We start from the raw sequence: 22,858 nt of genomic DNA, 5'->3' as shown, positions 1-22,858 counted from the left end.
GTGGCCCGTGGGCTTCCTCCACACTTGCGCCCAACTAAATATCATCCTGCTGTCGCCGCGTGTACGCGTCAGATACGTGGTTCATCCTACACCCCACCTCAATATGTTATATAAGATTACGAAGTCCAAAAACACTCACTCACTTCACTTTACTTCCTCAACTAAGTAACCAACTTATAATTTTTTAAATGGATGATATTTTCATGTCATCACTGAACTATGCCACTCAACAACACTTAAATATATCATCATCTTCTTCTTCTTCCGAAACAAGTTATTCTACAAACCGTACAAGTAGTAATGAAGAAGTTATATTAGCATCAACACGACCAAAGAAACGAGCAGGGAGAAGAGTGTTCAAGGAGACAAGACATCCTATTTACAGAGGAGTAAGAGCAAGGGACAATAACAAATGGGTTTGTGAGATGCGTGTTCCTAATAATAACAAATCAAGGATTTGGCTTGGAACATATCCAACACCTGAAATGGCTGCACGTGCACATGATGTTGCTGCACTCACTCTTCGTGGGAAATCAGCTTGTCTTAATTTTGCTGACTCAGCATGGCGGTTGAGGTTGCCGGAAACTACTGACGCGGTGGAGATAAGAAGAGCGGCGATGGAAGCTGCTCAGTTGTTTGTGGTTGAAGACAAACAATGTGAACAACAGAGTGTTGGGGAAGAACAAGTTGTTCCGGTGGTGACGTCAGAATATGATGAAGAAATGAATGATTTGATTTTGAGTATTGCGAATGAGCCATTACGTTCTCCTCCTCCTTCTATGACAGATTATTATGGTGGTAACTGGCGTGATGATTATAATATTGATATGTATGACACTCAAGTTTCGTTGTGGAACTTCTCTACTTGACTCGCATGCATGCTACACCACTCTTCAGCTGAGTTTGATACTGCGAGGTTTTGGAATTTTTTATTAATTTACTCTTAGATCAAGTATTTGCATTTAGATTTGTTTTTTTTTTTTAGAAACAAATTTGATGTCAACATTGTTCTTCAATGGATAGTAGTAATTACTTAGAAATTGTTGTATTTTAGGATTCAATTGAAATAAAATAAATATATATGTCGTAATTTTTTATTGGTAACTCTTTTTCCTTGTATGAATATTAATTTGGTGGATACATGTCCATGTTCGTAAACTTTTTTTATAGATTTTTTAAATTTCACTTGTAATATTCGTTGAGTAAATTAATGTTTCCTGCAAATAATTGCAATTAACTTATATGTTGATGAAATCATGAAACATATTATGTTAGACTCTTGCTATGTTTGTAGTTGCAACACTTGTATTCTATAATTAGTACTAGTTTATCATATATATTTAAAAGTTTAGAAATTTGAATTTGAGTTTGACTCTTTAAAAATACTTAATTGAGTATATATGTATAGAGGCATTAAATTTGAGTTTGTTTATTTGATTTAAGAAGTGAACTTGATCTTTATAAAAAATAATAAAAAAAAAACACGAACTTGACCTAGTATTTAACAAGTCAAACTTAGAAAAATATAAGAAGGGGAGGTCGTGATCAGCATAATGGCGGGGGTGTAAGTATCACTTCCCCTGACTATAATAAATTACATATTGGGCTTAGACAGTACATGGGGCCCTCATTTCATTAGCATGGACATATAATCATAAAGCACGTTCTCCATGTGAACTATCCAGTGCGCAGGTAAACCTAATCGCGACTTCATCCAACGGTCCCAATTGAAAGTATATTCCCCACCCGATCCAACGGATCTAATTATTTCAAAATACTTACCCTTTTATATTTATATATTTTAATGATATTTGTAAAGTGCCCTTTATTCTTGTTCTTTCGAAAAAGGGTCCTTTTACGTTCATTTTTTTTACAGTTTTCTTCTGATTATCGATTGGCAGCTTTTGCGTATGTGAATCTAGTAATTGACACAAATTCAAAAACTTTATTTTTCCAAGAATCGATTATGAGAGGTTCAAAGCGTTTGGCTGTTTCCGAACTCAATCATATTGATACTAACGAAACGCCCGTAAGTATCACTATTAACATAATTTCCTTCGTCGTTTTGAGCTTCAGTTTAATTCGAATTTTTATTCAATTTTATTTCGGTAATCTTTGCTTCCTCTGAGAAGTTTTTTTTTTTTGGTACTCTGTAAATTTATGTAGCATTATTGAATGCCCTTAAAATAGAGTTCAGTAGATGCTTGTAATTTGCTTTGTAAAAGTTCTCCTTGTTTGTAGTTGAGTAGTTATTGTATTAACTAAGCGATGGTTAACGACCTTTAGCTAAAGACAAATTGTTCAAGAGAACCTGAGTTCGAATCTTGATTGGAACAATTCTTTATCAATCTTCCGCCGTATTGCTAGGTCCCTAACCAGAGGGTTAAAACCAAAAGAAAAAGTTGAGTAGTTATTGGCAGTATATTGAAGAACAAAAGTTTTTGGGAGTGAAATAGAGAGGTTTGTTACTATAAATAATTTTAAAAAATTATTCATTATTTTGCTCAAAAGAAATAGAGAGGTTGGTTACTATATATAATATCATGATATATATAATTAATAATATAAACATTCTTTTTTAGAAAATTGAGATGATATATACAGTACTCAATTTACAAACAGAAAAATCTAAAACATAAACTCAATCACAAGTGGTCGTATAGTCACAGTATTGAAATTGTCACAAGATTGAACTCATATTATAAGTCGATCGATAAATAACACCTAAAAACTTACACATGAAAAATAAAAGGCTAATTTCAGGCAACGTTTTAGTCATTTATCTTTCTTTTTTCCCGATTTAGTCCTTTATTCCTAAAAATATCAAATAAAGTATGAAAATATGAGTTTATTTGAAGATTTGCGTTACAAATTTGATGAAATTTGTATTATATTGAAGAATATAATTAATTTTATGAGTTTTGATTGATTTTTTTTTTTTGAATTTTTGTATAAAAAAAGATATCATTGTTGAAATTTTAAAACATAAAATATCAAATTGTCACATAAAATTAAAATAAAGGACCAAGTCGGGAAAAAAAAAAGATAAATGACTAAAACGTTACCTGAAATTAAGTTAAGGGACCACGTTAGCCAAAATAAAAATATAAAAATTGCGAGTATAAACTTAAATAACCACAAAAAATATTAAATCTAGTAAAATCAATTATTTTGTCAATTGTGCTAGACTTACAACAAACACACGCCTTTGTGATGTATTTTTATCCTACTTTGCAAACTCACAACACATCATATCATTTCATTTGAAAAAAAAATATCATATCATTCAACCAATTAAAAGTAGAAAGAGAATATATTCCCATAGCTAGGGAAGAATATTCCATGCCGCATACATTCCCAAATTTTAATCATCTGTTAGTCTATTAGGAGCATACATTCCCATATCTAATCCCTAGTATATAACTCGTGCGTCGCACAAATACAAATTATTATACAAATTATTATTTTAATAAATATATTGTTATATTAATTTATATAATATAACAATTTGAATTAACATTGATATTTAAGACATATTTTTATTGGCATTGACATTAAAGACATAATTTTTGAAGATTTGCGTTACAAATTTGATGAAATTTGTATTATATTGAAGAATATAATTAATTTTATGAGTTTTGATTGATTTTTTTTTTTTGAATTTTTGTATAAAAAAAGATATCATTGTTGAAATTTTAAAACATAAAATATCAAATTGTCACATAAAATTAAAATAAAGGACCAAGTCGGGAAAAAAAAAAGATAAATGACTAAAACGTTACCTGAAATTAAGTTAAGGGACCACGTTAGCCAAAATAAAAATATAAAAATTGCGAGTATAAACTTAAATAACCACAAAAAATATTAAATCTAGTAAAATCAATTATTTTGTCAATTGTGCTAGACTTACAACAAACACACGCCTTTGTGATGTATTTTTATCCTACTTTGCAAACTCACAACACATCATATCATCTCCTTTGAAAAAAAATATCATACCATTCAATCAATTAAAAGTAGAAAGAGAATATATTCCCATAGCTAGGGAAGAATATTCCATGCCGCATACATTCCCAAATTTTAATCATCGGTTAGTCTATTAGGAGCATACATTCCCATATCTAATCATTATTATGATTAAAAAAATAATCAAATTTTAATTATTATTATTATTATCATTTCATGTTATTATTTATTATTTTTCAATATTATTATTTCTAATATATTCTTAACTAAATTTTAAAATATTTAATGTAAGTAAATATTTGATATTAAAATAGAAAATTTTAATAAACTTTATTTACATATTTGAAATAGTAAAATTTTATTGTTGTTAATTGTTTTTTTTTCTAAATTGAATCTATTAATAACCGTTAATAGTTTTATTTCGATATAATGCGAGTAAAGTGAATTTTACACTAGTTTGAATCCTCTCCATCTAAATCTTTTTCAATCTCTCTCAATCTTCTTTAATTCTTTTAATTTTACATTAATTTCAACAAAAAGAAAAATCTATTAGATTAAAAAATTATATCATATAAAATTATAGATCATAGATGTAAAATTTTACAAAAATCTAATATTATTTGATATTTTATGAGACTCTTAAATAATAATGGTGTTCAATAAAAATATATAAAACGTTAATTTTAATAAATCTTAATAATACATTAAATTAATTTAGATTTATATAAAATTTTACACGTATACTTTATTACTTTATATAATATAAACTTCTAATTCACAATCTAAAAAATTAAAATAAAATAAGAGAGAAAAAAAATATCATAAGAAATTTGAATTGAAATGTTCAAAATTTGATAATACACTCTCTATACACTAATTTGTTGTTGTATCCTGCTAGAGGGTCAAAGGATGCATAAAGCATGTGGAGAGAGTGAAGAGAATCCAAATCCAGCACACCATTAATACACGAGGCTTCTACGGTTCTCATAATAGACCATGTTAACTACTTGCATCAAACCATATAGATATGCAAAAATCTCTCTCAATTCCTATAGTATTTACCTTTTCTGTTTTATTTTACGTAGTGAGATAATTCATCTATTCTAAAGAAAAATGTATTTATTTAAAAAGGTTAACATATAAATATCACAAAAGTACCACCTCATTTTTTAAATGTGAAGATTCATTTTAGTATATGATAAAAATTACAAAACTTAATTTAGTCTTTGTAAATAAAATGTTAGAATTTAAAAAAAAAAAAATCTTCAATAAAATGTTAGAATTTTTCATTTTAAAATAAATTAAATATGAATTTTTAAAATATAAAAATATTAAAATAAAACTAATCAAAATTAAGTTTTATATTCATTTTAATTTTTTTTTTATAATATTAAAACTATTTTTAAAATATTCATCCAAAAATATATGTTTGTAATATGAATTAGACTCAGCCGTCTTATTATGAAGAAAAAAATATCTAATCAGTAGATCTAATATCAATAAGATCTTTGTCAAAAAAATTAAAATCAATAATATATTTTTAAAATAAAAATCAGTAAGATATTCCTTAGATTTAGATAAGGATTAATAATGCATTAACTTTCACTCAATCACCAACAGATCCTATATATATTTTTTCCGCAAAAAAGAAAGAACGAATCCTATATATTTCATTAAAAAAAAAAGAATATTTGAGAGAAAACAATGACATGTAACAAACAAAGCGTAAATTTAGTATAAGATATATTTTTGAAAAAAATCAGGAACTATTTTGTTAGCAATCTAATTAAATATATGGAGAATCCTACCATCCCATAAACTCTTTAATTCTTCTATAAAAGCTCACCACCACTCTTCATCCGAATCTCACTCATTCTCGCTAACTCTTTCTCTTCTTAATTAGCTTTCTCTTCTTAATTAGCTTTCTCTTCTTCCTATAATTATTTTTCGTTCTTCACATACAAAGAACAAAACAACAACAACTGTAATCATGCTTGTCTATCAAGATCTGCTTACCGGTAAAACTTTCATCTTTCAGACTTTTTGTTTTACTTTATAACCCAATTGGGTTTCTTTTTCTTTTCTCCTTTGTTTTCTTTTCATATGATTTTATTGTTGTTATTATTATTATTATTAATTACTAAATACTTGATCCCTAAATGTAGTGAATGAATTTTGTGTTATGTTTCTATGCCCATGTATTTCATAGGGCTCACTCTGGTTTTAGTTTTTTTTTTCTTCTTTAGTGTTTATATTAATCTTTTCTAAAAGAATATATTTTTCAAGTTTTAGAGTTTGAAGTATAATAGTGGAGTTTTTGTCCCAAAAAACAGAGAAGTTTGAAGGTTTTCAAACAAATTAAAAGTTTTCTATTTGTGTTCTGTGTTTTTAAACTTAGATTTTAGGTGCCAAGGAAATTCCATTATTATCCAAAAAAAATTCTAATAGTTTTTGGGTTTGTGACAAAAGAGAAATTTATAATACTTAAGATTATTGATTTTAGTTGTTGAAGGATTAAGTAAAATAATGTTCACAATTTCACCAAAATAAGAATAAGAAAAAAAAAATCTTCAAATACTTGTACTTACGAACTTTGTAATGAATTTATAGGTGATGAGCTTCTCTCTGACTCATTCCCCTACAAGGAAATTGAGAATGGAATGTTGTGGGAAGTGGAAGGAAAGGTCAGCAATAAATTTCTATAATTCTAAACTTTTATTTCTTTAAATGCTTTATTTTTTATGCTCAACCATATATTAGCCTCAAATTTATTGTGTATTTGTGATTTTTGTTTTCAGTGGGTGGTTCAAGGAGCTGTGGATGTAGACATCGGTGCTAATCCCTCTGCTGAGGGTGGGGACGAGGATGAGGGTGTTGATGATCAAGCCGTTAAAGTGGTTGATATTGTTGACACTTTCAGACTTCAGGTAAATAAGATTGATTTCTTCTTTAATTTCTTGTTAACATTGTTGTAAACTTTTTTTCTGAATTATAAATAATTTTTTTTCATTATTTTAGGAACAACCTTCTTTTGATAAGAAGCAATTTGTTACTTACATGAAGAGATATATTAAGTTGTTGACACCTAAATTAGACCAAGAAAAGCAAGAGTTGTTTAAGAAGCACATTGAAGCAGCAACTAAGTTCCTCCTCCCAAAACTAAGTGACCTTCAATTGTATGTGTTTCATTATTATCTTTTTGTGTGGATCCTTTATTATTTTGTTACTTTGCATAATTAATGTACTGATTGAGTAATTAATTAATATGGCAGTTTTGTGGGTGAGAGCATGCATGATGATGGAAGCCTTGTGTTTGCTTACTACAAGGATGGTGCCACTGATCCAACTTTTATTTACTTTGCACATGGCTTGAAGGAAATCAAGTGTTGAGCACATGACCATTTAGTTAATCCCGTTTGGCTGAGAAAGTTTATGTTATTAATTTTAGTCCTAAAGTGATTTTGGGTTTTTGCTTTTGATACAATTTAATCCAGTTTTTATGAGTTTAGGAGGTTGTTTTAATAGTTACATTCTTATATCCTTATGAGAGCAGCAACATGTTATTATCATTATAATAAATTTATTAGATGGTTTTAGTCCATGTGTTTGTGTTCTTTTTGCCGACTCAATTATTCATGATTTTAATTTCTTATGTTACTATGTGCGCCTTCAAATCACTTTTTTTTATATCAATTCAATGAAAATTATTACCAAAGTATATGCTTTTCTACTTCTTAAGGGAATGCACTATAAGTTTTACATATCAGTGAATATTTAATACATCACGTTGTATTTTTAAGAATTAAGATGAGTCAATGTAATTTTATAGAAATTATTACGTAATTTTTACAAAAAATTTACAAAATCAGATTCACTTACCGTGATATTAAATTTGTGTTTTGAAAAGAAGCTTCTCACGTAGTGAGAGTGAAGCTAGTAGTTAATTGAAGTTTTGGTAGTACATGTAGTGGCATCGTGAAAACAGATGTTTTAACAAGCCTATTCATTCCTATTCAATTCATAAATAAGTTATCTAAAATTGTTTGAGTGAAACTTATCAGCCTCAATTCTCGTGTTATTGTACAAAAAAATTTGGATTCCTTTTGCATTTCCTTCTGTATCATTATATTGTTGTATGATTAAGTTCTTTAGAAGTATCTATAATTACAACTAAGTATTAATGTCGATTATGATCTCTTATCATTCGAATACACATCAATCCTCGGGTTTTGTTATTATCGACTACGTTTAAATAGATTTAGGGTTGAATCATATTATTTTTTTGTGTTAAAAAAAATAATTATAATTTTTTTTATATTAAAGACTTTTTTCATTTTAATTATTACTCTCTTTTAAAACAATATATTAAATTAGTAATAAACTTTTTAAATGTTGTTAATAAAATAATAGTTTGTCGTGAAATACATTCATAAACATATCAAATCTCACGTATATATCTTGTGTACTAAATTGAATAGGAATGAGATAGATCATATTAAATCTATTTACTTACTACAGTAATACAAATATTTTTTTTATTAAATCTATTTACTTACTACAGTAATACAAATATTTTTTTTTCAATGCCTGACACGTCCGTGCCTTTATTTTTAAATATAATAATTATAATAATTATAATAATAATAATAATAAAACCAATTTTCCCCCACTTTCTTTCCATTCCATTTTTCCTCCTTCTTCTTCTCTCCCTCTCGGCTACTCTTCCTCCCCCATTTCTTGTTGTTTTTTTTCCCTTTTCTTTCTTTCTTTTCCTTCCCTTCTCTTTGCTTCTTCTCACTCTATTACTCAAACCCTCAACCCTTAAAAGGGATTTAACATCCTCACAAGCTTAATTTCTCAAACTCCTACAAATTCTTTTTGTTGGGATTTTTGGGTTATGGTTTGTGTTCTAAAGAAGGAAAAGAGTACCCATCTCTTGATAGTTGTTTATTGAGACTCACTGAGATAAATGCACAGCTCTAATCCTAATATGAATTCATAGAAAAATGTAGTTTTCAGTAAAAATCTTATTTTTGTGCTTATAGTATATTTAAATGATTTTGATGGTTTCCTAAAGTTAGCTAAACTTTAGAATAAATTTTTCTAAAGTCCTGGAAATATTTTTGATACTCAGATTTGTCAACTGAGATCATGCCGGCTACTCTGAGAGTTGTTGAAGATCAAACTTAGACGATTCTCTATAACAGTGTGTTGACGACGATCATCGTCATATAATTTTATATAATGCTATTATTTTTATTATTTTACTTGTTTTCTATATTAAAGTATTTATTGAAAAATTTGGGGAACACAACTTTTGAATTTTATCTCGATTTCTTCAATTATTTAATTTAACGTCGTTGTTATATAAATCTTGAGTTAAAGTATTTAAATCTTGAATTGTTATGCATTGAGTATGTTTTTCATGAATTACGACGAAATTATTTTAAATACGTGTTTTGAAAAATCGTTATAATTATTAAATCGTTAACTGCGTTAGGTGCACCTAGTTACCTCGTTTTGATTAGGGAGAGTTACCTGTTAGATGGAGCCGCCCCTATGAGAAATGTCATCCGTAGGAGGAGAAGGCTATCAACGCGATGTAAGCTCCCTAATTGATACGTGATGATGCGTTACAAGATTGAGAGGAAAGGGCTATCCGTTAGATGGAGCCACCCCTAAGGGAAAAGCCACCCTTAGGAGGAAAGAGCTATCAATGAGATGAAGCCACCTCTTGATTCTCAAAAATTTGTATTTTTACTTGTTTTTTGTTGATGATGATTTTAAGGTTGTTCATTTTGATTTCGATTCGTGCCTTTTGTGTTTCCCTTCTAATTGATGGTGGTTGTTGTCTCCTCACTAAGTCTTTGTGACTTACCCTTTCATGTTGTTTATTTTTTTCAGATTCGCAGGCAGCTGAGTAGCAAGCTGTTAGTAGACTCAAGTCTCGACTCTATTTCTTTTTGGTAGGCCTCTTTGATCGAGGACCATTTTTTGTAAAATATGTCGAGTCTAATGTAATGTGCAGCTATTTTGGAGTCTAGAAGTTTTATTTTGAAGTGTATTAAACAATTAGATTATGTTCTTTGAATTGTGACTGAATTGAAAATTTAACAGGGATTCTATAAATTTGAAAATGTTGAATTTACAGAGAATACTCTGTCGAAATTTCGAGTAAAAAGTATATATATATATTTTTGATACGGTTAGAGAACGGTTTAATTGTTTAATTGTTAAGTTATTGGATAGGCTTGCCAGACTAGGAGTATAGCTTGTGCGCCGGTCACGACATTTAAATTTCGGGTGGTGACAATGCCTTTTCAATTGAATATGCTAAGTATTAAAACTATTTGTAGTGTGTTTGGAAACTTTGAAAATCACAGCAAAACCCTACATCTAGTGCGAGGTTACAACTAGTAGCATAAAAAAATCAATGTGTTTTTGCATCTTCAGATCACTTTACCAAACGTATGCTTAAAATATGTTAATTGGTGGGTAAAAATATGTTAAGAGGTGAGTACTGTTTAAATATATAATGTGTACCACTAATATTATTTTATATTTTGTTGATATGTTATTGAGTTTTTTATAGCAGATGCTTATTGATTTAATTAAAGAAAGATTCTATGTTAATTAACAAGTGCAACTGTCGACTTGTTTAAACATTTTTTATATAAAAAATAGCCATTTTGATTCAATTATATGGAGTTTTAAGTTCAACGCAATATTTCATTAAAAAAATAAAGTTGAATTTGATAAGCTATAGGCCACAAGCTCACAGGTCTTAAATATATGTTACAAGAATATCATAGATTTAAGAGTTTAGGGATCATAATACTTTATTATAATATCTCGAACAAACATCCATACCACAATGCCAATTTATTGTTAATCAATTTAATTATTGATATTATATACATGCATTACTCATTCATCATAACTAGTAACAATATCAATTCTTAATTTAATTTATTAACTTTATACTTTAAAGGCAGATTAAACCAATATTTAAGAATATAACTTCTTCGACTTCTACATTGGCTAAATATATTCCAAGATTTAACACAAGATTACTTAAAAAATGGAAGAAAAAAATAACTGGTTCAAACCAATTCTTGATCTTATTGGTTTCTATGCCATTTTTTACACGATCGATCCCAATTCAACTGGTCAAAGACCTGATTACACTAATTAAATATAGCAGGCGGATCAAGTTTCTATTACTTCTTCGAAATTGATTACATTATGTTTTATAAAAGATGATGACGACGATCTTGGCAAGGTATAATAAATCATGTGATTAGAGTAAAATAGCACAAGAAAAGTAAACAAAAGTCGAATATCAAATTGGGATTTTCCCTTAGCCTGAGATGTCACATTTTTTTTGCCGAAAAATCTCTTTTTCGCGAATCTAGCTTATGCATAATAGTTCAGGCTTGCTTTCTTCTTTGCTTGGACTTGAATTATACCTTCATTGAAGTCCTCGTGGTTCACCTACATTTGAAAGAAAAAAAGATACAAATGATATTCCCGCATCAACAGGTAAATATGTATGAAGCAAATTATAAGTTGGTCTTCATCTTTGGAACTGAATTGAACTGGAAAAATGGCAACAAAGGTTTGATAACTATACACTAGCATTGTAAACATATCATGTCAATTTATCAGTGTAAACATGCTTAAAGTAATATTATGAGAAAGCTAAATGATTAAATATGATAAATTGTCTAAATAATTATTAAACTCAAATCTTAATTGCTCAAACCACTATGAAGGGTCAGCTAAAAGCCTAAAGCTATGCTTTGATAGTATACTTCATGGGATTTGTCGTGCTTGGAAGAAATGAAGACCATAATTTCTTAATAAACGTCAGACAAGCTCCAAACAGAAATCTTGACCTAATATCTTGTTAGGTTGATTAAATTAGCTGTTCCAAATATCTTGTTAGGTTGATTAAATTAGTTGTTCCAAATATGCAAGAAAACAAACCTCAGTGGCATCACGACGTAGAGCCAACATGCCAGCCTCAACACAGACCGCCTTCAGTTGTGCTCCATTAAAATCATCTGTGGACCGAGCTAGTTCTTCAAAGTTGACATCTGGGTGAACATTCATCTTCCTTGAATGAATCTGAAATATCAAGGTGGAACAGTTGTCAAATATTCTATTCTGAAAGAAAAAAACAAGCAGATGAAGTTTAAAGGTATCAAACCTGCAGAATTCGAGCTCTTGCTTCTTCAGTTGGGTGAGGAAACTCAATCTTGCGGTCCAATCGACCAGAACGCATGAGGGCAGGATCAAGAATATCTGCACGGTTTGTTGCTGCTATCACCTGCAATTTGCAATAATAAATGAAATTGGTACTTTAATCACTTGTATGATATCCTAAATGTACAAAAAACCAATAAATTTGGTTCCACCTTTTAATTTTTAAATCTAGTTAATCACTACTCAAGCTCTTAAAAAACAGGTTGTAAAATAGAAGACAATTTTTTAGGAGGCCCAAAACACAACATTTGAAAACACATGAACTATTGTGATTAACCCAAAGACAGTAATAATCTTAGAAACTTACCTTTATCACATCATTATGAATTATAACCATCCAGACAAAAATTATTCAAGACAAAGTGACAAACCTTAATTCGGTCATCACTACTAAAACCATCAAGCTGATTGAGCAACTCCAACATTGTTCTTTGTACCTCCCTATCCCCACTCACTTCACTGCAATCAGCCACAATATAAATCATAAGGTTGCTGATATTCAATACTTTTTTTCACAATCTGAAATGTCTACTTGAATTGAACCAATAAACACTCCTACCACCACAAAATGGAAAGAAAAAAAAAAGAGGGAAATTGGGAAGCTGATATAAAATCCTGTTTGCTAATAAGTAATACCTATCAAAACGCTTTGTACCGATTGCATCAATTTCATCTATAAATATAATGCATGGCGACTTCTCTTTTGCAAGTTGAAATGCATCACGAACAAGTTTTGCTCCATCTCCTATGAACATCTGTACAAATTACTGGTTAAATCATCAAATAATAATCCCAATTCTAAAATAGTGAATACAATTTATACATAAACAAAGGAAAGTAAAAACGAAGTAGAGGGAACATGTCTGACTATTTAGATGTGTTGGATAGATAGTAAAATATCAGAGTCAGATACTATTAAGTAATAACCAAGCAGGTTTGTATTCAGAGAATTAATAAGGAATATATAACCAAAAAAATCCTTGTACAATCAACAGGGGTCATTGACATGCACCAAATAAAATACTCAGCTCAAGATAACAAAACATCAGGCCCTATTGTGCCACTATTCAATAGTATTAGAAAACTACAGGGAAAAAGTGATTCAACCAAGTAAAATAGAATCATTCACCATTCTTAGAAATATATAATGGATAACAGAAAAAACAGAATTAGATGGTCATACCTGAACCAGCTGAGGACCTGCTAATTTTAGAAAAGTGGCATTTGTCTGTGCTGCACAGGCACGGGCCATTAAAGTTTTCCCAGTCCCTGGTGGTCCATATAAGAGCACTCCTTTGGGAGGACGAATTCCTAACTTCTGGAACCGTTCCTTGTGGGTCATTGGCAAAACAATGGCTTCAACTAATTCCTGGATCTGTTGACAAAAACAGAGTTATTGATTAGAAGATCCATTATCTTAGGGACCGCAAATCCAAATAAAAAAATACAGGAGCTTCAATGAATTATGACAAAATCTTACCTGCTTCTCTAATCCACCAATGTCATTGTAGTCCTCTGTTGGTTTTTCATCAACTTCCATTGCCTTAACTCTAGAATCATACTCAGAAGGCAAAGTATCCAGGATTAAGTAACTATCTTTGTTTACACCAACCAGATCACCGGGTTTAAGTTTGTCAGGGTCAACCAGTCCAACAACTGGAAGGAAGATTGTCTGCAGTCAAAAGAAAACATTATTGATTCTATGCTTCACACAAGCTACACAAAGAGCTTTCCTTAAATACCTAACTATGAAAAAATAATTGTTAACTAAGGCCCCTAAAAACTAAGGGAAAAACAATCATAAAATCGAAAAGGAACAACAGGTATTGAAATATGAAAACATCTGTAACTGCTCCAAACGTCATGAAACAGTCTATGTCACCTGTCGAGTAGATGTTTTTAGCACAACACATTTTCCCTTCCTTTGTGAGTCAAGATCGATATTGGCACCATCTTCCTCAGCTTCATCTTCTGGATTCATTTCCAATATCTAAATACAAAACATGACCATGTCATAATCAGAAAAGAATGCAAAAAAATAGGAACAGTCAAGAATAAACATCAAAATTCAATGTCATCAAATCTAGAAGATTCATTCATAATACAAAAACCTAAGATTTTTCCTAATAAAACTCTAAACTGACATAGAACAGTAAACAGCATCAATAACATATAAAGCTACTGATCAGATACGAAAAGCAAGTAACAGTAACCTACCTCAACAATATTACCAACAAGGTAGGGTAATTGTTTGTTAAGCTTAATTTTCTCCTGATTCTCTTTAATCTTCTCCTTAGAAGATTCCAAATCCAGATTCGTCCTCTGCAACTCTTCCTATAGCCACAATAAACATTCAACAAAATCGGAAACGGTTAAACGCAACAAAACGGTGCAAACCCTAACGATCAATAGAGCAGAACACAATAAAATTATACAAGTAGAAAAAATAAATAAAAATAGAAAACTGAGAGAGAAAGGAACCTTGAGGATGCGAATCTCGTTATCGAGAAGACGAGAAGCTCTGACGATGTCGTCGGTGGTCATATTAGCCAACTGGTCATCTTCGAAGTTAGCATCTTCTACCATTGCGCTAGCCATATCGATTACAATTTGCAACGCTTTCTTACTACCCTAAATCGAAAAAGGTTCAATTTCAAGAACAGTCGAAATTAGGGAAAGGTAAAGTGGAAACCAATAAGCACTGTGCAAGGCAAAGTGTTTTAAATATATTTGATGGTAAATGGTAAATATTAAGTTATTTTGTTTGTGTGAGGGACAAGAAAGTTAAATAAGTTGTGATCCGAGCAAAGAGCCCATGGGCCCAGTTGTATTCGAGCCTTTATACATGAGGGAAAGTACATATTTATACTAATATGTTGATACAATATAACATCAATCCATTGTCGTCCAGCGGTTAGGATATCTGGCTTTCACCCAGGAGACCCGGGTTCGATTCCCGGCAATGGAATTTTTTTATCTTCTAAGTGAACGTTAATTAAAATTCTATGTGATTAGAAGGAAATAGAAAAATCAATTTCAAACATGAACATATATATAAAGAATTATTATAAGAATATCACAATTATGAAAATATTATTAACATTTAATAAATAGGAATACCACTTTCCATTTTTTTGTTTTATTTCATGCATGTTGATTCAAAAATAGAAAAACATTGTATTAAAACTCATTTATCTTTTAAAATGTGTACTAGATTATCATTTTATCTTATTTATGTTTAACAGTTTAATTATGTAATTTATTTTTTCTTAATTGGATCTTTTGTCTTTTATAATTAACATTTGTGACATTAATGTTTTTTTCGGTCTTTACTTAATCGAATTTGCATCACAATTAAAGTTATAAAAAAAACTCCAAACTCCAAGACCCTAAAAGAAAATTACTAAGCCTCTAATAATATGTTTCCTATTAAAATAATTTTTCTAAAGTCTTGACTCATTTTTTCATTATTTTTCGTAGGCTTATAGGTTCAATATTTTATTAATATTGATATTTTGTTTTCTAAAGCTCTTATCACAATAAACACTATTTTGCTTAGAGGAAAATAGAGAGCACCTTTATGGTAAGTAGAAAGGCGTGAAACAAGTGAGCTCTAAGGTGGGTTAATGATTTGTGCATATATATGTAAAAAACTCTCAAACTTATTATTAGAATATTAATAATGAAATGAAAAAGAATAACCGATCAGTAATAAGAAATTCAGACATTCATCTTTAAATATATGTTTCAACACTTAAGAATAGACGTACGTATTGCTATCACATATGTTTCAAAGGAGATAATACTTTGAAAATATGGTCATACCCAGATTTTAAGTTGGAACCATATACAACTTATAATTGATTAGTACTGTTATCCATTTATTTAACCTTTCAATCATGCGAATCACATAAACTAAAGTGTATTTCATGACTAATTATCATTGGAATATAATAATAAACAATGACCAATTATTATGCAAAGCAAGTAATAAAGTTATTTAATTATTAGTTTGTCTCATTAAAGAATTTAAGGGCTTTAGCTTGGTCCCCAACTCCATGACTTATAGATCAATCTCACATCTTAACGACTTTTCCTAAAGCAACTAGTAGTAGTGAATAGAAAGCCATTCAAAACTTGCTACATGCTTGACATGTTTGGAAAAGAAACTGAAATAAATTGTGGGGTCTTAATAATTAATTTATAAATACCAATAGTTTAGTAAGGGGGCCAATAAAATCTGGTAAAACATAGAATGTGGTGAAATGAACTCGTATTTGACAGGTAACCAACTACCAAATATCGATGATGATGATGATGATGATATAAAAAAAATTAATAATAGTAAATATTTTATTCTTATCGTAAGGAATATATGAGAACTTAAATTATAGTAGGAGAGATATTTTACTTGAGAAGCTAAAAAAATGAAGGGATTTATTATAAGTTTTGGTGGGATTTTCCGAATAGTTTGAAAAAGTTAAAGACTCTAATTACAATAATTTAACAAAAAAATAATTGACAAGTAATCATCCCCTAATCCCTATATACTTATACAAAGGGGGGAAAAGAGAGTCAACAATTTTAATCATAAAGTAAAACCTGAACTTCTTCCAGCCGACAACTTTTATTTTTTTACATTAATATATCTATATTAGTTTTGCTTTCACCAATAAAAAAATTATTAATTTGTGTAGTCTTTTAACTTTTCTTATCTCTTGGTATTTTATTCGATTAATCCTACCATCTTGTGTTTATAGTTGCTTCACTAGTTATGTAATTCACTTCTTTTTTTTTGCACAGAAAGTTATCAAATTATTCATTTAAATTGAGAGACATTTTAAATGTAAAGTAAATAATTTTCATAATTAAGTAACTATTCAAAAGTAAATATTCTAGATAATAATAATAATAATAATAATAAATAATTATGAAATTTGTTAAAATAACAACTTTTAGTTTTTTCACATAATTATTTAGTCACTTTGGAAAATCCAAATTCACCAAATTTGTGAGTAGTATTCTGCTATTTTTTTAGTGGTCTTAAATTTTTGTTTTTGAATTTTGAATAACTATTTTAAGAATAATTTTTAGTTATCAAATATATTATTGAGTTGAATTACACAATGTATTATTCTCTTGAAGACGTTTTATAGCATTGTTTAAAATTGTGCAAGACATACTATTAACTATAATATTCTTAAAATAAAATAATAATTAAAATCGTATTAATTTTCTACTGCACCGTTCTAAAATTATATATAATTAGAATTAATTCTTATTTATTAAAAAATAAAACCAAATACACACTAAAACATTCCATAATAAGTGATCTAAGGAATCTTAGTTACAGTTTAATATAATATATTTGAAAATTTGAATTAACCCATGTTATCTTACCTTATCTTTTTGAAAGATGAGAGATGGTTTGTGTTTGGATTAGATGTGAATTTATCCAAGTACGATTTTTGTCAAAATATATGTGATTTTTTGCGATTTTGACAATCTCAAACATCAATCCAAACAAGAGAAATATTTGTTTAATTGCAAATATAAACAAATACTATTTACTTATAATTGTAATCAAATAAGTACTTCATTCCAACACTATTATAAAAAATAAAAAAAATACAATAATTTTTTTTAATTTCATATAAGTATAATTCAAAATTTATTAATTATTCTTTTTACTATCAAACATTTAACTATATTTTTTATTAAAATAAATATAAATAAAAAATAACAATATTAAATAATTTAAAAATAATAAAATTTTATTTATTATAATGATAAAAATTTAAAATAACTTTCTTATTCATAAATAATGCTGGGATAGATATTTCTCTACATAAAAGAAATGTGATTAATTGAAAGGACAAAAGAAAAGAAAGCGGAATACTACTGTATATCGAATTGTGAACAGTAGTGAACTTTTGGGAAAACAAAAACAACCATTAATGAGTCAGTGATTCAGAATCTGACTACCACAGTGCTTCACAGAACACTAAACACGAAAGCAAGTAACAAAAAAAAAAAAACCGACTACCATTCTTTTACCCTCTACAAAAGACATTTCAAATCAAAATAACATTAGTACAATATTCATATTCATCATCAACAATCAACCACCAAAACGATTACCAATACCATGACCATAATTCTTGACATAATACGACAAATTAATATAACAAACAAATTCAAAACCCATTTTTCAAAACATAAAAAAGAAAATTAAAAAATTTAGCTCCTGCACCTCGTAATGGCACTGCAACCACGGTTGTAAGGGTTAGCCTTAGCTCCTGGTCGACAATTGTAGTAGGAAGCACCGCGACGAGAGCATGGGACAGTGTTCCTCTGCAGCGCACCATAGCTGATGTACTTGGTATTGGCTAAGATGCGCCGGTTGATCTCAGAATCAAGCTCAAACTCGTCATCTTCCAGGCACTCCGCTATGGAGCCTTCGCAAACTGCCTTCGTTAAGGGTAACCATCCCATTCCCAATTGGTGGTCCCCACCAGCGACGGCGGTCCGGGAGAAACTCATAGCCAATAATATGGCGGCGGCGCAGATCATGATGAAGGTTAAGGAAGATGAGTTTGCCATTGGTGAATGTTCCCTTTTTCAATTGAAGAATGTTGTTGTTTTTCTTTTATTTCAGAGTAAATGAATGAATGAATTGAACTCATGTTTTTTTTGTTTTGGTGAAAATTATTTGAACTCGGCTATTGCTGAAAAACAGGACACTCTATTGCGTTTTATTTACGTATATGCCATTTCGAACAACCACTACTTAACGTTGTCGTTACTCGGTATTTGTTTGGGAACACGCGTTGAATATTATACTAATTTATTTATCTATTTATTTCCATTTTTTTCTTTATTTCATTCTCGTCGATATTAAGGACAACTTGTAACATCCCTTTGCACATTCACGCGCTTCTTGAAACAATTGATCTAAATACACTAGACAATTAACATACAGTTAAGTTTCAATTAAGGTATAATTGAGATTTTTGAATGAAAAGATGATATAGATGAAAAATTATCACTTGCTAAAGAATTAAAGCTTTTTATTGAAAAAAATTTATAATGTCTTTAATATTATTGTAAAAGATCATTTAAAAATCGAATAATATATCAAAGTTGGTTTAAAATCAATGACAAAAAATATATAAGAAAAGTTTTAAGGGAATAAAAGTTTACAATTTTTTTAAGAATAACTAAAAATAATAATGAGATATTGTAGAGACTAAGAACTTATTTAACCTTAAAAAACTTAATTGTTGTTTTATTTTTCCTTGTTTTCAATAATTCAAAAAATTGATCTCTCAATTTTAAAATATAACATTTTTAGTATCTTCTTATGGTTTTTTAACTAAAAAATAATCAAATGATGTGTTTAAAACGAGCTCGCATATGATATGATAATATTGAATTATTAACACTCATAAAATTGTAATAAAAATTCAAATTTCAACTTCTGAAATTATTCATTTTTATAATTTAATCAATAAAATGAAAATTAACACATGTAACATCTAATTACGTGAGTTCGATAATAGAAAAGATGATAAAAAAAATTCATATTTATATAATATACTAAAATCTTTAAATAAATTCTGCCACCTAAAAATTTGTTCATGATCAAAATATTCAAAATTAAGTATTTAATAACTAATTCCGAAATATAATACGATGCATACATTGTGTCTACTTATTTCTAATCTACTAACGTAACAACCTACTGTAAAGGGATAATTCTTAAAAAAATGTAGAACTCCTCAGCTCTTGACGTTCTCACCTATCTATATCATCGACAGTGAGAGTGAATGAACATTGATATTTATCCTCTAGGTATCGTGTTTGATTCCAATGAAAAACAAAATATCGCTAATTTTTAATGACAGAAAAGGGATGCGAGAAAATCATGAGTAATATTGACAGTCAAAAGTATCGAATTGTTACATGATTAATACATCTAGATTAGTTTTAAATCACAAAAATGTATGTTATGTCATTTAAAAAATATCAAACACTACTTTTTTAGTTAAAAATGTAAGAGAAGACCAAAACTATTGGATTTTAAAATATGATATCTATTTTACAAATTGATAAACATTAAGGGACTAAACTATAAATGAAAAAAAACTAAGTAATTGCCCATTATATTTTAATAGATTACTAAATAATTTAATTTATATACTCAATCGGTGTAGAAAAAATTACAAGTATAATTAATGATATTTTATCAATCTATTTAATGAATATGTCATTCATGTATTTTTAACTCGTTATATAACTATTAAATAATGACGTGAAAAACTTTATTTAAACTAACCATTTTTTAAATTAAAGTATTTTAAAGTTTAAATTATAGATAATAATTAACTGTTTGGTTAATAATGTCTTTATTATAGACTACAATTATTATTGATATGATTATAAAATATTTATTTATTACTATTTACATCAATATAATCAATGATTGATACTTTATAATAATATATATACTTATTATATTCAACTCTCTTAACACTAATGTCACTTTTTTTTTTTCTTCTAGAATAGATGATAGATTTCACTATAATTAACTTACATAATTGTAATGTTTGAGTTTGACTCCGAAGCAAGATATTCAATTTAATAATATTAACATTTTTCAATTGAATTAGGATTTGAGAACTATAATGAGTGTCACTTTAATAAATAAAAATTATTTTTAAACGAGTGTCACTTTAATAAATAAAGATTGTTTTAAAACGAGTGTCACGTTAGTAAATAAAAATTATTTTAAAACGAATGTCATTTGAGTAAATAAAAATTGTCTCTAAATGAATAACATTCACAATTTTTATTATAACTTTAATTATGTTTTTTCCTATAATACTTTTAATAATTACTATAACTTACAATGATAATAATAATAATAATAAAAACTAATAATTAAAATAAATAATTTAATAAAATAGTTTTTCTATTTTTTCTAATACTATATTTCTTAATATAGGAGCAAATACTTTAAACAAGACCATTACATAACTGATAACACACATAAGGGATATTATTTATCGAAAAAGTGCTTGAGCAACGGGCGATCCCTTTTTTTGCACAATACTAACCATTAAAACTATGCAATCTATGTCTATATGCCAATTGCATCAATAGCGGAAATCATCATAATTAATTCACAATGAAAATAGAAAAGCTGGCCGAGTTTGACAGGTTTAACTTAAGGGATACCTTCCATTTATTAACGGCATGCCGAATAGAGGCATCGGTGGTGTCAGGAGCCGGTGATAGCCTTCTACAATTTCTTTTGAATTAAATATATTTTTAATAATATCCACGATTCAAGTTGATTTTAAAAAATAAATATTAAAAAATTGTGATTAAAAATTGAGATTTTTTATATAAATGAAAAGTAATTTTTAAAAATTAAAAACTTATTTTGTTTTTTAAATTATTAAAATTATATTTTTATTGTTAAACAAATAAATATTTAAAAATATAATATGATCTTCAAAATATTTAAGACAAACTTTTGTGTGATGAGAGAGTATAAGAGACGGGAATTTCGTGTGGAGCATGGACCATCAGAATGAAGAACTATTAATTTTTTGGAGGAGATATAATATATAGTGGAGAGGGTAAATATTTATAATAATATAATAATGTAAAGCGAAAACAGATAAAGTATTATACTAGTTATTGAGAATTTGTGCAACCCACATGGAAGAAACTGTTAAATATATATATATATTGGTTAGGATTTACAATTTGTTTAGTTCAATTATTGAATAACTGTAAATCACGGTATACATAGATAAATTTGATTCATTTAAATAAAATTAATAAATTAATAGTTAATATTATAACTATTTATATCAGTCATATATATATACATAAAATTATAATTATTTATTTAATAAATATTAATAATTTTTATTACACATTTTATTTTTATAAGTGAATTCACTTTAAATAAACTATATTCATATAGATATATAATATATACGAGAGAGGATATCTTTTTCTGATAAAAGTAAATATATAATATATATGAAAGAGGCATGTTTTTCTCATAAAGGTGTAAATGAGGAAGCATTATGAAATAGTGTAATTTAGTTATTTGCACATCTATTTCATTTTTTGTTATATAGACAGTAGACATTCCGCCAATTAGTTGATTTTTTCTTATATACTAGGATGCATAAAATTATTACATAAATAAGTCTAAGTCTGAACTAAATTATTCTATTTTTTTTGACATTATTTTTTATAACAGACACGTCAAATATTAAATATAAATAATAAATTTAATTTTTATTGATAATTGGATTATTCTCTTTAATAGTTTATTATAAAAATTAAATTAAAATAGTATATCATTTAATTATTATTATATTATTTTAATAATTAAACATACAAAATTTTATATAAATTTATATTTTATGTCTACGAATCTCAGTGACAAAACTAGCACGTAATTTTAAGAAGAGAAAAATATTATAAAATAAGATAAAATATATTTTTAAAACTAATAATATATTAAACTTAACTAATAAATAAAAAATTTATAATAATTTTTTGTCTTATAAAATAAAGTGTAATTAAAGCAAACAAA

The 22,858-nt window shown here is 28.0% G+C and overlaps 4 protein-coding genes and 1 non-coding gene across 5 annotated transcripts; 3 read left to right on the top strand and 2 right to left on the bottom strand.

The window, feature by feature from the left end:
- The first annotated feature begins 143 nt into the window (after positions 1–143).
- Positions 144–1,097, top strand: LOC101515002 (dehydration-responsive element-binding protein 1E-like). Its single transcript, XM_004495968.4, has one exon. The coding sequence runs from the start codon at positions 189–191 to the stop codon at positions 867–869; it is 681 nt and encodes a 226-aa protein (XP_004496025.1). The 5' UTR covers positions 144–188; the 3' UTR covers positions 870–1,097.
- A 4,694-nt stretch (positions 1,098–5,791) lies between these two features.
- LOC101496634 (translationally-controlled tumor protein homolog) lies at positions 5,792–7,567 on the top strand. Its single transcript, XM_004495650.4, has 5 exons — positions 5,792–5,984; positions 6,577–6,650; positions 6,765–6,893; positions 6,985–7,142; positions 7,239–7,567. The coding sequence occupies exons 1-5, from the start codon at positions 5,957–5,959 to the stop codon at positions 7,354–7,356; spliced, it is 507 nt and encodes a 168-aa protein (XP_004495707.1). The 5' UTR covers positions 5,792–5,956; the 3' UTR covers positions 7,357–7,567.
- Positions 7,568–11,162: 3,595 nt separating this feature from the next.
- LOC101496953 (26S proteasome regulatory subunit 6A homolog) lies at positions 11,163–14,957 on the bottom strand. The gene is made up of 10 exons (XM_004495651.3): positions 14,716–14,957; positions 14,452–14,568; positions 14,117–14,224; positions 13,715–13,906; positions 13,418–13,609; positions 12,871–12,989; positions 12,606–12,693; positions 12,179–12,298; positions 11,956–12,096; positions 11,163–11,460 (listed from the first exon to the last, which is right to left on the bottom strand). Exons 1-10 carry the CDS (start codon positions 14,830–14,832, stop codon positions 11,383–11,385), a joined length of 1,272 nt encoding a protein of 423 aa, XP_004495708.1. The 5' UTR covers positions 14,833–14,957; the 3' UTR covers positions 11,163–11,382.
- A 173-nt stretch (positions 14,958–15,130) lies between these two features.
- Positions 15,131–15,202, top strand: TRNAE-UUC (transfer RNA glutamic acid (anticodon UUC)). The gene has a single exon. It is a non-coding gene; the product is annotated as a tRNA-Glu (tRNA).
- A 2,913-nt stretch (positions 15,203–18,115) lies between these two features.
- On the bottom strand, positions 18,116–18,964 carry LOC101497283 (protein RALF-like 33). The gene has a single exon (XM_004495652.4). It carries the CDS (start codon positions 18,835–18,837, stop codon positions 18,475–18,477), a length of 363 nt encoding a protein of 120 aa, XP_004495709.1. The 5' UTR covers positions 18,838–18,964; the 3' UTR covers positions 18,116–18,474.
- Between the last annotated feature and the right edge of the window lie 3,894 nt (positions 18,965–22,858).

This window comes from Cicer arietinum, chromosome 4, assembly GCF_000331145.2.
Source record: "Cicer arietinum cultivar CDC Frontier isolate Library 1 chromosome 4, Cicar.CDCFrontier_v2.0, whole genome shotgun sequence".
Lineage (NCBI taxonomy): Eukaryota > Viridiplantae > Streptophyta > Magnoliopsida > Fabales > Fabaceae > Cicer > Cicer arietinum.
Note: the sequence above shows the minus strand (reverse complement) of the source record. Positions and strands in the feature narration are given on the sequence as shown.

Bases quoted from the DNA above. Each gene is read 5' to 3' on its own strand.
- LOC101497283 (XM_004495652.4), bottom strand. From the start codon at position 18,837: ATGGCAAACTCATCTTCCTTAACCTTCATCATGATCTGCGCCGCCGCC.
- LOC101515002 (XM_004495968.4), top strand. From the start codon at position 189: ATGGATGATATTTTCATGTCATCACTGAACTATGCCACTCAACAACAC.
- LOC101496634 (XM_004495650.4), top strand. From the start codon at position 5,957: ATGCTTGTCTATCAAGATCTGCTTACCG. The intron at 6,651-6,764 runs GTCAGCAATAAA...TTTTGTTTTCAG, and splicing joins TGTGGGAAGTGGAAGGAAAG to TGGGTGGTTCAAGGAGCTGT. The intron at 7,143-7,238 runs GTATGTGTTTCA...TTAATATGGCAG, and splicing joins AAACTAAGTGACCTTCAATT to TTTTGTGGGTGAGAGCATGC.
- LOC101496953 (XM_004495651.3), bottom strand. From the start codon at position 14,832: ATGGCTAGCGCAATGGTAGAAGATGCTAACTTCGAAGATGACCAGTTG. The intron at 14,569-14,715 runs GTTCCTTTCTCT...TTGTGGCTATAG, and splicing joins ACGAGATTCGCATCCTCAAG to GAAGAGTTGCAGAGGACGAA. The intron at 12,097-12,178 runs GTTTGATACCTT...TTGATATTTCAG, and splicing joins CAAGAGCTCGAATTCTGCAG to ATTCATTCAAGGAAGATGAA.